Genomic DNA, 17,205 nt, shown 5'->3' on the forward strand with positions numbered 1-17,205 from the left:
GTGAGTCAGAGATCAATAGACGTCTGGGTCGGGCCTGGGGAGTCATGGATTCACTGGATCATGGGGTGTGGCGTTGCCGGTACCTGTGCGGGAGGACGAAAGTCTGAGTCTTCAGGTCCTTGGTACTTCCAGTCTTGCTCTATGGATGCGAGACCTGGACTCTGACCAAGGATCTGAGGCGGAGACTTAATTCCTTTGGTACCAGGTCTCTTTGGAGAATCCTTGGCTATCGCTGGTTGGATTTTGTGTCCAACGAGCGGTTGCTGAGAGAGACTCGGATGAGATTTGTTACCTGCATAGTCCATGAGCGTCAGTTGCGGCTGTATGGACATGTAGCTCGGTTTCCTGACGCTGATCCTGCTCACCAGATTCTCTCAGCGAGGGAGTCTCGTGAGTGGAGGAGGCCAGTGGGCCGACCACGTGCCTCGTGGTTGCAGCAGGTTGACCATCATCTCAAGGAGATGGGGATGGGCCTGGCATCTGCCTGGGGGATGGCCAGACGGAGGCCCCTGGAGTACCGGCGGAAAGTGGACGCAGCGACGCGCTGTTTTGGCACATGCTCCCATACCTGACCTGACCTGAGATATACTACATCCACTGCACTTCCCTCGACCACACAATCTTTGACGTTCAAGGTCAGTGTATAATAATGTAGAGGATCCTGGAAGTGAGGATTTCAAATTTGATGAAGTATTTGGCTGTTTTGCCTCCCCATTTGAGCAGTTGCTTCTTGATACTCAGATAACAATAATAATATTAAAAAAAAAAAAAAAGTTTTTAGAAAGTGCCTTTTGCCAATGGATACAAGCTTTGTCTTTCTTCATCTTCTTTCTTTCTGAAGCTAGCAAGCCGGTTCGTGAGACGTGGACCACACCTGTTCACACTGGCCGACCCATTAAGAAGGGAGGAATACTTGGGGTTGCTATAGAAAATTAAGAAGAAATTTGTGGATGAAACATGTCTCAGAAAAACAAATGCAAATGACAGCGCACCCTCACCCGTCTCACCCTTCCCCTGCCCTCCGCCCCCCCCACCAAATTTCCATTGTTTCCCACCTGAGAGTTTGCTTCTGTATCCATTTTGTCCAAGCCATGCATCCTCCCCATCCCTCTTTCCTTCCCGCATCCCTCTTTCCTTCCCGCATCCCTTATTTGTCCAAGTCTCCCTCTATTTTATCCTCCAACCCTGCTGTTATTGTTTCCCCCCTCTTTCCATTTTTCCCTTGGTTCTGTTGTGCCTTGATCCATTCATGGTTCTAGCTTTTCCACGAGCCTTGACTTTGCAAAAACAAGCTCAAATGAGCTAAGATCTTCGTCCTCTTAATGATGACGTCATAAAAACGAATATGACGTCATTGCGATGTATCAGGTTTGCGATAAATTAATTATCTGTGCTAATGCCCGGCTTGATTCCCACGAACAAAATTCAAACAGCTTGCCTAGTTTCGGAGATAATGGTATAGGCGATTTCCATTAGCGGCGATATCATGACGTCAACTTTTTTCTAGGAAGAATTTCCAAAATCGGAGATGGTTACTGCCTGCGCGTGGGCTTTCTGCATATACATGGCAAGTTTCACGAAGACCCGATGAAAACTCTGGGTTGTGAAACAAAAAATGTCAAAATATAGAAATAACGTCATAAAAATTGATATGTCATAGTGATGTATCATATGTGCGGTAATTCATCTCTGCTAAAGCCCTGTTCGATTCCCGCAAACAGAATTCAAAAAGCTTGCCTAGTTTCGGAGATAATTTTTTCGGCGATTTCCATTAGCGGAGATATTTTGATGTCATAACTTTTTTCTAGGAGGAATTTTCAAAATCAGAGATGGTTACTGTCTGCGCAAGGTATATATATATATATATATATATATATATATATATATATATATATATATATATATATATATATATATATATATATATATACATATGCCAAGTTTCAGGAAGTTTCGATGAAAACTGTAGGCTGTGAAACAAAAAAGTTCACAATAAGAAGATGAAGAACAACAAAGTGAGTAAGACTTAGAGATCCTCCACGAGGATCTAATAACAAGAGCGAGAATTGCTTTGCAATACATGTCTCCTTCCAGTCCCAATGATTGTTCGGGAGATAAAAAAATTGTTTGCGTTTAACGCTCGCATGAGCCGATACCGAAACCAAAATGAAGAACAAGAAACTCTCTTAGGCACCGTGTTTGGGTCCATTCGGCAAAATAAAAGGAAAAACAATTTTCATTTGCTGATGTCTTTTGTAGACTCAAAACCAATAAAGAGAACGTAGATAACAAATCGGAGATAAAAAGTTGTTTGCTTCAACGCATGCTCGAGCCAATACCGGAACCAAAATGAAGAAGAAGAAACTATGTAACCAACTATGCTTCGTTCGTTTCTCAGCTTTGTCTCTTTCATATTAATAATAACCCGATGTACAAACATGAAGCACAAACATGCGTTCGGCTTATGTGTATATAATACACTGTGGTTATATCCCTGGGATCATTCCAATTGCAATGGGCCAAGGACTAACACCCAGGCCTAAGGTGTGAGGATTGACGATCTGTGCTTCTTCATGCAATGGCAGTGCATGATTTTGTTTGCGTGGAGTCAGGCCATCTGTCCAGCCAATCGGTGTAATGCAGTGGGGTAGAGTCAGGACAGCTGAACACTGACCCATGTATAATATGTGATATTTTTTATAATATAAATAATATAAATATTTTTTATAATATAATATGTTTTATAAACGACATAACCCTGTGAAAAAATATACAAAATCCCCTGAAACTCAAATTTGTTCTCTAACTTATCGAAATAAGTAATCTATAACTCTGGCCCCACCCATATCCTTTCAGTTGAATATGTTAAAGGGTATGGGAAAAAAAAAGTCAGAAAAAACCATAGGTGAGACGGATGGATGGACGGACGGACAGACAGACGGAGAGACGAAGAGCTTATCCTGTAGTCCCCTCCTGTGAAACCGGTTGGGGACTAATAATAATAATAATAATAATAATAATAATATAAAAAATATTATATACATATGTATGTAATTTATATTTTGTTGCGGACCCGGGGTCGGGGCAAGAAGACCGTGGGGGAGCTATCTCGAGTTCCCACCAGGCTCTCCGGAATTGTAGGCCATCGCACCCGGATAGCTCTGTGACACGGCGGGTTGCTAATCGATCGTGAACACCAATAACTCAACCACGTGACTTAGGGTCCTCCGTCTAATGGAAACCAGTTACCTGAAATGGTCACGTGATCCAATTACCGGGGGACACGCCCTCAGTACACGTTCAAACCGGGTCACCTTTCCGGATCAGATGCAGCCGAGCTTAACTGCCAAGGACGCAACGGCTAGAAAAACAGATCGTTGGGGAATAACGTCCTGGTTAAGCTTGGATATGGACCATGCTGGACCAATGAAGGAAAAGCAGAAAAGGAGCTGGGAATATTTCTACACAAGCATTTATTTACAATCAGGCGAGGAAAGGTATGTGGCACAGTGAATGGGGTTTATTATTTACTGCAGGGATAGCAAGGAATTTGTGGGGTGTGACAAAAGGCAAGCCATTTACAAAAGCAGACACAGAGCAGACTTATCCCGTTATATCTTCTAGAATATTAACTTATGCTATGACAGGCGCCATCACAAACACACACACACACACAAACTCAATGAAGATTAGATTGCCAGAAGGAAGGAGAACAGATGAGGACTAACGGCCTCGCAGTACCTGGTGCAGTCTCATTCGCACATCCGGCACGACACAGCCCAGAGCCCCGCACCGCCCCGCGACCCCCGCCGTCCGTCCCGCCATGCCCCGGCGACTGGACGAGTGCCGCGCCGGTCCCACGCACCCATTCGGGGCATCCCCGGCGAGACGAGGCCGGCGCTGCCAACACGCCTGGCCCGTCCTCGAACCGAGTGGCCTGGGCCATGTAGCACGCCTCTGCCTGGCGGCGAACCATATCGATGCGGAGGGGTAAGGAGGCGCGTAATGATTCCCCCCACTTGCGGAAGACGCTGGCGGGTGAGGCGGTGAGCCCCTGGTGAGCGAAGGTTGAGCAAGGTGAGACGCCGTTGTAAATTGTCGCGCAGATTCGAATGAAAGGGCGCGCCATGTGCGTGCTTGTTCATGTCGTAATTCTCTCATCGGGTGCGTGAGTATCTGTTATCGTGTATGTGTGCTTGCTTCAATTTGTATCATGGATAAAAGAAAAGTGTTGGATGGAAATCAGGATTGAAAAGAAGATAGATATATAGTTAATAGACTTAGCTATGAGACCCACGCAACGCACTTTGTTCCGTTAACCCACAAGACATGAGGGGAAGGTCTGACTGCATAAAGACTAACAAAATAACTGCCTGGGGATCACTATGTTTGATGCCATTGCCTTAAAAGCATGTAGTTTTGCAGAACCGCAACAACAACAACAACAACAACAACAACAACAACAACAACAACAATATATATATATATATATATATATATATATATATATATATATATATATATATATATATATATATATATATATATATATATATACATATATACATATATATATATGTTCTATACCAATACCAGGATGATGACAATTTGGTGAAACACCAGGATTACAAATTATGTCTGGGCCAATATTCAAACCCAGGCTAGAGATCTCAGAGGGAAGTGTGCATACCTCTTGAGTCTGCACATGATGTATTCCTCCTCATCCCTGAGCCTGGGACACTTTGAAGGAAAAAAACTTGCGATTTTGGTCATTTTCACACCCACTTCATCATGTGATATTTCTTGCCTTCATTGTGAGTTGAGTGTGAAGATACTTTTGTGGGTCACAGTTCAGTCATGTTGTTTGCTGTCTGAATGTGGAAAACACCTGGAGAACCGATGCAGTCTGATGAACACTCACCCTTCCATATTGTTATTCTGACATTGTTTCTTATTTGTGACATTTTTTTTAACTACACGTTTACAAAATCTCTTTCTTTGTTATTTTCTGCAGGAGGTCTAAATTCAAAAGAAGAAAATTTTATAAGGCTCAACTTCCTGGTGAGTTTTGAGACATAAACTTTTCACAAAATATATTTGCTGTGTTGATACAAGTATTTGCATGGATTAGGATATGTAAATACTTGAAGGAATGGAGACCTGAAAAAGGTTGTGGTTGATTTATTTACATTTCTTTTCAATTTGCCGGTGGTGGCTGCTTGGTTGGTGTCTTCCTGATGACGATGACGGAATGACTACTCTCACCACAGCAACCTTTCCTGTGCCTGCACTAGACACTTTGTTTTGTTCCTCCAACAATACCATGCACAGTGTTTTATCAGCTTTTCACTGCTTTCCTTCCCAATCACAGCTTCATTGGCTTACCTCAAGTTTAATATCATCCTCAAACAGCTTGCAACCTTACATTCTGTGCTTGAACTTTTACAGGTTTGGGCAGAAATTTTGAAAAGAAAAGAAATTTTGAAGGGTTAGAGGTGCCGGCAATAACTTGCCATCTCTTTGTCGAAAGATATCATGGGTCTTTAACGTCCCACCAGTAATCAATGCAAGTCATTCCATATTTAGCTGTTCCTGTAGATCTTCAAACACATTTCCTCTTTGGATACGGGTGAGTGGGGAAACCAATTTTCTCAATCAAATGTTGAGAGAGTGCTTTAGAATCCCTTCTGTTTGTGATACAACACAAAACCCACCAACACAATACACTCAAAATATTACGTTTATCCTACATACTGACAGAACACAGTAACAAGCTTGTCTCTCCAGTCTAGGTCATTGATGCAGGACCTGAGAGTCATTTGATATTTTGGCCCTTAGCTATCATGCTAACCAAGCTGTTACTTTGCAATGGCATATAAAGTGAAGTGGTTTTGAGACTGTGGCCGTTTGCTTTGAAGAAGGACTCATGCCTGAAACACCACTTCCCCTTGCTTCCCACAGCGATTGACATATCCCACTCAATACTTGGTTGAGAATATTCATTGTCGTTATTTTTCCTTCGACACAGACCTGTCATTTTCTTTCTCAAGAATAGTTTCTCATTGAGACAACTACTGTGATTGGTTATACATCATCTGAAATCCATGCTTTAGATATAAAATAGAATTAAGACCTTTGACCAAATATTGTAGCTCATTCAAACCATCAGTTTAATTTCCATTATCTGAGGACCCGTTCACTCGCTCGACAAGAACACAGTACGAGGGTTACCATGTTTGAACTTTCAAAAAAAGGACACCGAAAAAAAAAGAGGACACTCCGGGGAGATCCACTCCGAAAAAGTGGACACTCTAGGGAGATCCACTCCGAAAAAGAGGACACTCCGGGGAGATCCACTCTGAAAAAGAGGACACTCTGGAGAGAACCACTCTGAAAAGAGGACAATCCGGTGAGATCCACTCCAAAAAAAAAAGAGAGACCACTGGATTGGCCCGCTCCTGAGAGGGATATGAAGAAAAAAAGAGGACACTCGGGAAAAGGCCTCTAAAAAAAATAAAAGAGGACACTGGATTGGCCCGCTCCTGAGAGGGACATGAAGAAAAAACAGGACACTCCAGAAAAGGTCACTCCAAAAAAAAAAGAGAGGACACTGGATAGGCCTGCTTCTTTGAGGGACACTCCGAAAAAAAAGGACACTTTTCAAGAGTTTCCTTTACGTATTGAGCAATCGTAACTGCAATTTCATTAGGTGTGTTCTGGACCACAAATATTTTTGACTGCAAACTGCTATTCTTCCATACAAAATATTGAATTATTACCAGAAATATTGTGCTTACCCGAGTCCACATGAGATTGTAAATCAAGAGCACCTTCATTTGCCACAGAGTTGTACGTCCTAGCTCCACATACCAAGCACTTGGCTTCCGATTCTTCTCGACCACTTTGAAAACACATGAATTTTGTCTTTGTTTTGTTTTCATGACATATATATATATATATATATATATATATATATATATATATATATATATATATATATATATATATATATATATATATATATATATATATATATATATTGTTACGAATTTGGAATTCGATTGCACACAACATACAGGTTCCTTTAGTCAGCTATGTCGATAAGTGCTTGTTCCCGAGATAGCTCACCTTTCATTGTTTAAATGTTCAGAAATCGATTAGATGCGCTGCGGATCGATTTAATAGTTAGGGAACGAACAATGGAGACCTCCCTCCCCCTCTTCTGCGAAGAGGAAGAACCACCCTGCCGTCCCATGATTCATGATGTCAACAACTCCCTCCCACCCGTGGTTGAGCAGGGGTGGGGGGGATGGATCACGAGGGCATGAGTCACGCCGGGCGTGGGGGAGGGGGGCGGAGAAGGATAAGAGGAGATCGTCTCTGTTCGTGTTGGGGAAGTTGATGAGTAAGCTTTTTGCTTCGGCAGAGAGGAGTCATTCAGCAGACCTTCAGATCCTGTTTGGCTTGGGTTAGGGTTGAGGCCTTCGGAAGCTTTTTGCTTCGGCTGGCTCAGTGAGCTTCGGCTGAGGCCTGGCTCGGGAGGAGGCTTTTTGCTTTGATGGTTCCGTGAGCTTCGGCCTCTGCTTGGCTCGGGAGAGATTTTTGCTTCAAGCTGCCCTGTTTGGAAGAAAGTTAAGCTGGTCGCTCAGCTCGAGCTGCAAGTGGTGGCTTCTTCTTCTTCTTGGTTCGTGGAGCTCTTTGTTCTCCATTTTGGTTCCCGGCTTGGTGCGACTCATCGACCTCTTCTTGGAGGTGGTTCCTCGGGGATACGATGCATCGATGGGAAGGATCGGCGCCTCGTCTCACCAGCACGTGTTGAGAAGCGCGGGAGGATTCGCGGGAGCTCGGGAAGGATCGCAGCTCACGGCGATTGGATCCAGCTCGCTCTCGCTGGAGGTCCGAACATTGGAGGGCCGATTGGTCTGAACAACTTGAAGACCACATGAGGTGGAGAGGTTCGAGATAGGCTCTGGGTTTCAGCTCACCTGTCCTCCGAGCTGGAGCTCGTGATTAAAGGCCTCTGCCATCATTTATTGGGTGTGTGTGCGTACGTGTGTCCGTGGGCCCGTCTAATAAGTAGGAAATTGTTAAGTGCTTTGTGTGTTGTAAATGTTTGCATCGCATTTCGTAAAGTCAGAATAGTTCTGCTCTTACGTGCATCCCTAGTTCTCCATGATTATTAATAAATACCCCAATTGTTAAATGTTTTCAGCTCGTCGCGTCGATTCTTTCATTGACTGAGCATTTCGTGTGTTGGGAGTTAGAAAGCCGTTGGTTTGCCGTAAAAGGGGGACATTTGGACTGATGGTTCTCAGTGATTAAGCCGCTCGGAATCGCACACGGGACAGGCTTGCCTCATCGGTTTGTTCCGTACGAGTTCCGTCGAGGGTGGAATACCCCAGTAGTTGGATCACGTGGGTATTTAGCTACATTGAAGATTGGCAATCGACCCTACCCCATGTGATCTGCCCAGTGGCGTATTTCGGTTCTTGTACAAGGACCCGTCGCTTGGACTTATCTGGGCGGCGATCTATATTCCGGGCGGCGATCTATATTCCGGGCGATCGGTCGGGCCGACTCGACTTGCGGCTCCGTTCAGAGCGGTCCGTTCGCGGCCGACACCCGGCCCATAACATTTGGTTGTCAGGAGTGGAGATACGAACCCCTCCGCCTCCGTAGCAAAATTCACGGAGTCGGATCAGGGGTATGCGGAGCAAACCCCCCCCCCCTGTCTCCCCAAATTACGAGCGTTATAAATTTTATTCCCAGTATGCAAAATGTTCAGCCAAGGCGAGTTGAGCCAGGTGGGTATTGAGGTGGATGTAGAGTTAATGGAACCAGAGGCCCAGGACAAATTCACCGTGCAGGACTCCGTTATGCAGGTTGAACTTTCCCCGCAAATAAATGAAGAGCCCAAAATGGGTGCGGCAGCGGCTGAGGTGTATGACACCCCCCTCCCCTCCTCCGTCAAAATCCCTCCCCGCTCCCCAGCGAAACCGCGACCGACAATGGCGGATCGTTCCGGCTAGAGCCATTGGCCATCGCACAAATGGTGGAGATGACCACACAAGAAATGAAAAAAATGCGCGCAATTTGATGGATTGGATGGATGCGCACACAAAGGCATTCAGGAGCGATATGCAAAGCCTGCAGGCGGGCATAATGGCATTTGCGTGCAACGAAACGCGGACGACGGACCGTAAAATGGTGGCGCCACGTGTTGGAGCGAACGAGCTGAGAGGGAGTGCAATGGCTGTGCGCCCTGCGATGGATGCGGGGGAGGACAAAATAATTCGGGAGACGCGTTGGGCGAGACTCATGCAAGTGACGGAGAGAGTGACGGTGACAGAGAGGGAAATTTAAATGGGGTGACGGAGACGTGTACGAGACACATAGAGACGAGGGAGATAATAAAGGAGAAAACTGAAATGATAACAGAGACACGGGAGATAGAGGGTGAATTGAATGAAACGGGAGAGGAACGCACACACATGGAGGTAGTGGATGACAATGAAGGGGAGCTGGGGGAATGTTTCGTGACCCGGTGCAAGCAGCCGGATAGCCTCCTTCAGGAACGAGGGGAGGGAATATTCCCCCTTGAAGCGGATCTCGACCAGGTGGGTCCGGTCGAGCTTTGCGAGGTAGAGGGGGCGAGTGCTGTTGACGGGTACACATGGAGCTTGGGGGGTGTGAAGGCCCCGGGACCCCTTGTGGTAGAGCGAATCCCCAGCGTGGTCGTCCCGGTGTGTGTGTTCACGAGTGTGGCGAAATGTGTGCTGGAAAGCACGCATTGTGGGAGTGAAACCCCGTGTGTAAGTGTTATGGCGTGTGTAAGTGATTCCCCATGTGTGAGTGAAACCCCGTGTATGGAAGAAGCAAGAAACCGTGTGTGAAATAAACCGCGTGTGTGAGGTTGCGCTATGAAAGAGAAATGGCGGTTGGTATGCGAGAGGGCACAACTGCGTGTCCGAGTGCCATGGTGGAGTGTGTGAGCATCAGGGCACGTGAGAATGTGCGCGTGAGAGTGCGACAAAGATGGTGCCTGATGAAGGACAAAGGCCGAGTGGCGGCCGCAGCTGCATTGGGGACGGTGCCGGGTTTGGATGGCAGCGTGCGCGGGGTCCGTGCCGTGCAACGCACAAGGCCGCCACGTGCCCGCCTGCGGGAGTGAAGCCTGATCCGTAAACGCACGCGGTGGATTAGCCGATCCTGCGGACGGACAGAAGGTAGGCTGGATAATGGATTTGGACCGGATGGGTTCTCCAGGCGGGCATGTGTATGAAGCTCCGACGAGCAGAGCACATGTGTTCGCGTGGGGAACCCCTTGAAACGCGAGGCTTGTTTTTGATGCGCAGGGTGACGTCGTGGCTGCAGGATTGGAATCCGGCAGAAGGGAAATGCCTTCCGGATGGTACCGTCCGAGGAGGGACGAGATCCGCGATCAGCTGCCATGACGTCACGGGGAAAGGAGCGCAGGTTGCGAGTTTCCGCGCTGGTGGCGCAGAAAAAAAGAAAAAAAAGCAAGCCTCACCACTTCGAGTGGACACGAGCCCCAGGCAGGGGGTGGAAGACCCCCCTGTCAGGGGGCACAGGAAGTATTAGTTAGGGGGATGGGTTAGAGTTAGTTAGACCAGCTTCATGGGGACATGAGTTGTTCCTCATGGAGCCCGTGGAATGGATTAGTTGGAGGGATTTCAGTTCAGATTTAGAAAACGGGAATTTTTGGATTTTTGGAGACATGGACAGACTGGAAATGTGTAGTGGAGACGTAGTTTAAGCCGCTGTCACACCTTGACGATTTAGTCAGCGTATGCCGATTTATGAAAAATTTGTCGAAAACGCTGGCACACGTCGAATACGTTATGGGTACGTTTTGTATACGTTAAGACCACGCTGAAAAACACTGCCATAAGTCGTAGTACGCTGGCTTTAAACGTTGTACTTTTGGGTTGTCCTCAAATTTTTGCATGCTTGAAATTTTACGACGTATGCCTGCGTATGACTCACACGTTCCGCTACGCTGGCCATAAGTTGTAGGCACGTTATGCGATCGTTGACACATGTCGATACACGTTACTTGTAAGTTACTCATAAGTCGAAAGACGTCGAGGTAATGTTTAGCGTACCCGAAACTTATTTCTAACCTATGAGTAACGTGCTTTGAACCTATGAGTAACTTATCTCCAACGCATATTGACGTATGTAGACGTATTTGACGTCTTCCAGACGACCACAGCACTTACTGAACGTGTTTCTAACTTACATCTACCGTATGATGGCGATTTGGCAGCGTTTAGGGGAATTGGTACATAGTATATAGAAATGGGCTTCACAAGAGGAACCCTGGGACCTACCTTGCACCACCCCCCCCCCCCGCGACAATTTTTATACGCCCGATATATATATATATATATATATATATATATATATATATTTTGGGGCGTATTATTCACTGATACCACAGTGTTCATATATATCCCAAGTATCAGAAAAATGATGTTCCCAGAAATATAACTCATTTGCACTATGCTTTATTAAGCTGTTTCCACTTTTACATGTAATTAAGCTATCCAAACATTATTCTAGATCTCTGACAACAAAGGAAATATGTTCACCTTATTCCTTGACCCTCCAAACGTATGTGTAGATTCCTCATTTACAAATTTCCATGTACCAGAAGTTGTGATATTTACGAAAATGAGAATTTCCATAATGGCATGTCCTAATTAGCATATCAATGCATTCAAAATTATTTCCACTACTTTTACTCAAACAGAAAATAATTATGTTTTCCTTTAACACCAACAGACATCATAAGTCACAGTTATGTATTATATCAGGCCCAGGTAATTAATTATATTGATTAATATGATTTCGCATGATTTTCGAACGATTCATTGTGCTTTGTATTTTGTGCTAATTAGCCTACTTAAAAAAAATTCAAAAATTTTAACATTTTTTGCCAACCTGGCTTGTTTCTGGCAACATTGAAGTAATGTTTTTTTTGACAAAAAACTGACGTGTGGTAATTACAAGGAAAGAAAATGCAAATTCTTGCATTTTTGTGGGAATCATTGTCTTTAAGTCAAATTTAATCAATATGAAAATGAACCAATTAGCATAAACAAAATATATTTTAATACGTAAATGTATAAGCTTTAATTTGACACCAATTTTGTGATTTTATGTAAATATTTAACAGAGATATTGACATTTTGCTGATCTTTGTGAGATTCGTCTATTTTTGATTGGTTGCCATGGAAACAGCTTAATAAAGCATAGTGCAAATGAGTTATTTTTCTGGGAACATCTTTTTTCTGATACTTGGGATATATATGAACACTGTGGTATCAGTGAAAAATTGTCGCAAGGGGGGGGGGTGCAAGGTAGGTCCCACTGGCCCCCGGCTTAATAAGAAAGGGAATCTGTTCTATACCCTTCTCCACCAGATCAAAGTTAGAATCCCACCAGACATGGGGATGGGTCTATCTTGGACATGCATTGATGGAAATAACTGTCTGAGGACCTGAATGTTTGAATGCATTAGTTGGATCCGATTCTGAAATCCAAAACAATATATATATATATATATATATATATATATATATATATATATATATATATATATATATATATATATGTATATATATATACATAATATTTTTTCTTGCCTCTGCTGACAAAGTCGCTGGTGGCATTGCTTTTGGGTTGACAATCCATCCATTAATACGCCCGTCCATGCTAATTTTCTCTGTTTTGTCTGCAACCGCTTATCTGATTGACATAAAATTTTAATCATCGGTGCGACTACTCATATAGAATGTTTCAATGATAAATGTGAGATAGGTCATGTGGTGTAGCAGCCATGTTGGAAAAAAAATGTCCTGGGTGGCTTCGTTATGACGTCATAATTGCATACATCGAACGCTTTATCCGATCAGTATGAAAATTTTTGAGGGTTATCTTGAGTAAATTGTACATGGGGAAAGAATTGATGACATCATGTGGTACAGTAATCATGTTGTTTTTCCACATAAAAACGTTCAACAAATCTCTGAAACGGTTGAACAGATTGAGGCGAAACTTTACAGGTATGATCACCTAACCATGAGGAAAAAAAAAAGTTCTCCACCTATGATGTCAATGGTCACATGGTTTGGCAGCCATATTTGATTTTCCATAAAACCTCCAAAATTCATCTTCTCCAGAACAGCGTGACAGATTGAGGGGAAACTTCACCCACATGTTCCCCAAGCTTTGGCGATACCAGGGTGTTCACGAATAATTAATAGGTTTCATGGTCTGGCAGCCATGTTGGATTGAACAAAAAAATTTTTTCAAAGTTTTCCTGAACTGCATCATCAATTGACATGAAACGTCACAATTATGATGTAGTATTCATGGGGAATATATTGTTGTGGGCTGGGGGTCGGTGGCGAGAACGACCGCTAGGTTTGGAAGTTTACCCCATCTTCCACCGGTCTCCCCGGAATTATAGGCAGTCGCTCCGGATAACTCCGAAGCCGGCGGGTCGATTAATCGACCGTAAAACGCCAATATCTCGACTGCGTGGTGTAGGGTTAATTGTCTTGATCCCAATATACCTAAATAACCGCGCAGTCTTGGCTACCGGGAATTCACGCCCTCGGAACGTCTGGCCGAACCGGATCACTCAACCAGCTATGGTAGAGTATCAACTTTCACCTACCAACTCCGGCTCGGATGCAGTCGAGCGGGCCTGCCCAGGACGTTCCGGCAACGATGTACCGATTACTGGCGATGAAACCCCGTCTAAACTCAGATACGAACCATGCTGGACCAATACAAGAAGGGACAGAAACGGACTGCGAGCGTTTCTAATAATTTATTTACAATAAAAGACAAGGAGGCAAGACTTGATGCGAATATGCAGAGAATATTTACAAGGATCAAAAACACTTATTCAGTTCTACTTAAAGACGGGTCCACATGCAAACACACACACAAATGAAAAGAAAACCCAGAGTTTTTATTGGACCCTCCAGCCGATGAGAGAGACGAGCTGGGGGTCAGAGTTCAGTTGGGCACCTGTGGTTCGTCGAAGGTCCCAGCCGCACGTGTGGGACTCTTGGCTCGTGGCGAATAGTCGGGTTCACAAAACAGGCCAGAACTCCCCGCAACAGCCACCACAAACAAACTGCAGCTGCCTCAGCCTCTGTGAACAAACTGCCTCTGACTCAGGCTCTGTGAACAAACTGCAGCTGACTCAGGCTCTGTGAACAAACTGCCTCAAAACCCGACTAGCCACCATCAAAACTCTTTCTAGCCCACACGAACTCTCATCCACACACCTCCTCTCGCACAGAGCGTCTCCGAGATATATCTTCTCCCACACGGGGAGGGGCCTTGGCGAGAATCATCTCGCTGTCTGTCCCTCATTGGCCTACAGCCCCACCCGACTAGGGCGGAGCCGTGGCCCCTGTTCGGAGACCCCATATTCTCCACGTGACTCTACTCTCGAAAAGTAACAGTATCCATGTTGCGTTGGTGCAAGAGTTAAAACATTTGTGAAAGGAGCATTGGTGGGAGCAGCAAGAACAGCTGCAAGACCCTGCCCTGGCAAGTCAGAGTGCTTGTAGACAGCGTGTGGGTAGTGGATCGTGATGGGAGATGGATCATGCAGATGGGATGGTTTATTTGATGGCTCGTTGGATATAATAACCTAACTAAAGACGTCAGCCCACGTTTTCAAGCCTCCCACTAAACAAAAAGGAAAGGGATCTGCCTACACAGGTACTTACCGGCATAATTAACTTTGGGACCTGAATGTTGAGTGCAAATGGTTTTCAGATCCGTAACAATATTTTTCTAAGTTTCAACTGGATCGGACGCATGGTCTGGCAGCATGACATGGTATACGAAGAACTGGCTGGCCAAGAAGAAGAAGACTGTAATTTATGAAACCCATGACGTATTTCCACAGTATACACATCAAAACATCGTACTGTTCTCACCATTTATATTTGTCTGTCACAATATCTGTTTTTCGTGACCACTTAACAGGATCAATCAATTTTGTTGACTATGACATCATTGAAAATTTGAAGCGTGGTGGTATTGGGTTCAATGAAGCCTTTGAAAAAATGAAGACTGTGCCAAGCAAGGAGGAGTATGGTTGGGTTGAAGGCTCAATGACATTTATGGTAAGCAAGACATTGGAATACCTACATATTTATGTACTTTATTGTCCAAATATTTTAATCATTTTTGATTCAAATGAGATTTCTTATCGTAGTTGATGTGAAATGATCATTTGAACACAGCTTCTATATTTCTCTTATTATCCATAAGCACTGTTGTGAAGCTCGATGTTTGTGCCTTTATTTTCAGGTAGATGACTGGAAGATTATCTCCAAACTTGGACGAGGAAACTTTGGAATTGTGTTTCACGCAACGAACCTCAGCACTGCAAAAGAGGTACATGCTTGTGGTATACTTCCTGTCTCTTCTTTTCACCTTCTGGGAGGTAGAACACAGCTTGGGGGAGAGCAAGAAAACAGAACAGAACAGATCAGAAAAATAACAAAAAGAACACGGTGGAAAGCAATGAAACACAGACAGCAGAGTAGAGGGACACAACGGAGGAACGCATCAAAGAGGAATGACAACAATGGGATGGGGAGATTCTCCTGCCTCTGAATTTGTCTCCTTTATTTCTGTTTCAATGAAAAATGCTTTTTCTTTAGACGTTCAGGCCCCACATTATTGCTGTCAAAGATTCCATCATGGTTGTGATGACAATGGATAAATAATGTGCAATTTGTGAGAAAGATTGATGGTTGTGTGTCAGAAAGCTCACGGAAAATAATTATAATTGGCAAAACTATTTTTAGGCAAAATCGAAGGTGTGGTGGCTTCTTCCCATCATTTATGCCATGTATTGTCTGACTGTTGAGCATGACCTGTCGGACCCTCCCACTCCACACGAAAAATTACCCAATCAGCAACATGGAGGGGGTTGGCGAGATAGTTTACAGGAATACATCCTCATTTGTAAGCTGTCTCGATTCTACATGAGGTTAAAATCATGACCCAGCTATAAACTGTGAACCTGGTGTTTCACAGACAGGACGAGGCATCAATGTGTGCACTATACCTCAGATGGAAGTTTAACCAGGCCTCTCTGCCCACATTAATCGGTGGATGTTAAAGATCCTACGGTGTCTTTCGCAAAGACAAGGCGAGCTATCACCAGCACCATGAACAAATTACAAATACTTGCTCTAACCTGCATCAGCTGCACAGTCCACCTCCCTCCACCTATTGCTGTTTATGCAAACCTACAACCAGTCCTGCATATGAAAGAATGAATGACTAACCACTATCAAATTGAAAATTGAGCAGACTCATCCTGTTGTTTCATGGTATTTCCTCCAGTCTTTCATCATCGCCGTTTATCACCACTTCATGCTCCCCTGCCTCCCCCATGCCCTCTTCCCCTCTCTTCCCCCACCCCCCCCTCCACTGACTCCCACCTTTGATCTCCTTTAACTTCACTGAGCCACTTCCCCACACTTTATGCTTTATTGCTTTGTTTTTTCTTCCCTCTTGAATTCCTACACTCAACTGGATTCACTTGTGGTGTGCCGATGTATTTGTCTGACTGTTCCCTTTTCACTCTTCGTCTCTGTAAAGCTGTTGGTTTCTGTGGCCTATATAAAAATAGATAATCATTGTATATCACGATGCACCAATATTATTTAATAGCAGAAGCCCTTGGTAAAAATACCACGACAGAAAATCTTTGGCATATTATTATATACCGGGTGAATCATAAGTTCCAGGACACGGTTTTAGCAGCTGACACAAGATTTGTTTATACCATCTACCAGGGTGAGTCATAAGCCTCAGCAGTAATAACATCTTACAGTAATACATAATAACAGGAGTAATATTAAAAATTACAGCAATACAACAATTATAATACTTCCTGGTTTGTTTTTGAATTCCTGGATGTCTTAATGTTTTGAATTCCCAAATCACGAATTTTTGGTCATCCGCTGCGCTTGCTGTCGAGTACACTTCCAGTCTGAAATGTCTTTTTTTTCCCAAAGATGAAAATTTGATTTTGATGGTGCTGACTTTCCAGAACGCTCCTTGAAGTCTTATTGCACCTGTTACATCATCTTGTTTGTGTTTCTCTTCTCGTGGTGCCACACCACTGCT

At 44.2% G+C, this 17,205-nt stretch overlaps 1 protein-coding gene across 4 annotated transcripts in view; it reads left to right on the forward strand.

Moving 5' to 3' along the window:
- LOC147009579 (uncharacterized) overlaps positions 1-17,205 on the forward strand; it is a 72,037-nt gene that overhangs the window by 15,173 nt on the left and 39,659 nt on the right. For all 4 annotated transcript variants that reach the window (XM_085862212.1, XM_085862213.1, XM_085862211.1 and 1 more), the window contains 3 exons: positions 5,015-5,061; positions 15,043-15,182; positions 15,370-15,456. In XM_085862212.1, coding sequence (XP_085718338.1) covers positions 5,015-5,061; positions 15,043-15,182; positions 15,370-15,456 — 274 coding nt within the window. The remainder of the gene's footprint in view (positions 1-5,014; positions 5,062-15,042; positions 15,183-15,369; positions 15,457-17,205) is intronic.

The sequence above is a fragment of the Eptatretus burgeri genome, chromosome 17 (assembly GCF_056783735.1).
Source record: "Eptatretus burgeri isolate ZD-2024b chromosome 17, Ebu_testis_v1, whole genome shotgun sequence".
NCBI lineage: Eukaryota > Metazoa > Chordata > Myxini > Myxiniformes > Myxinidae > Eptatretus > Eptatretus burgeri.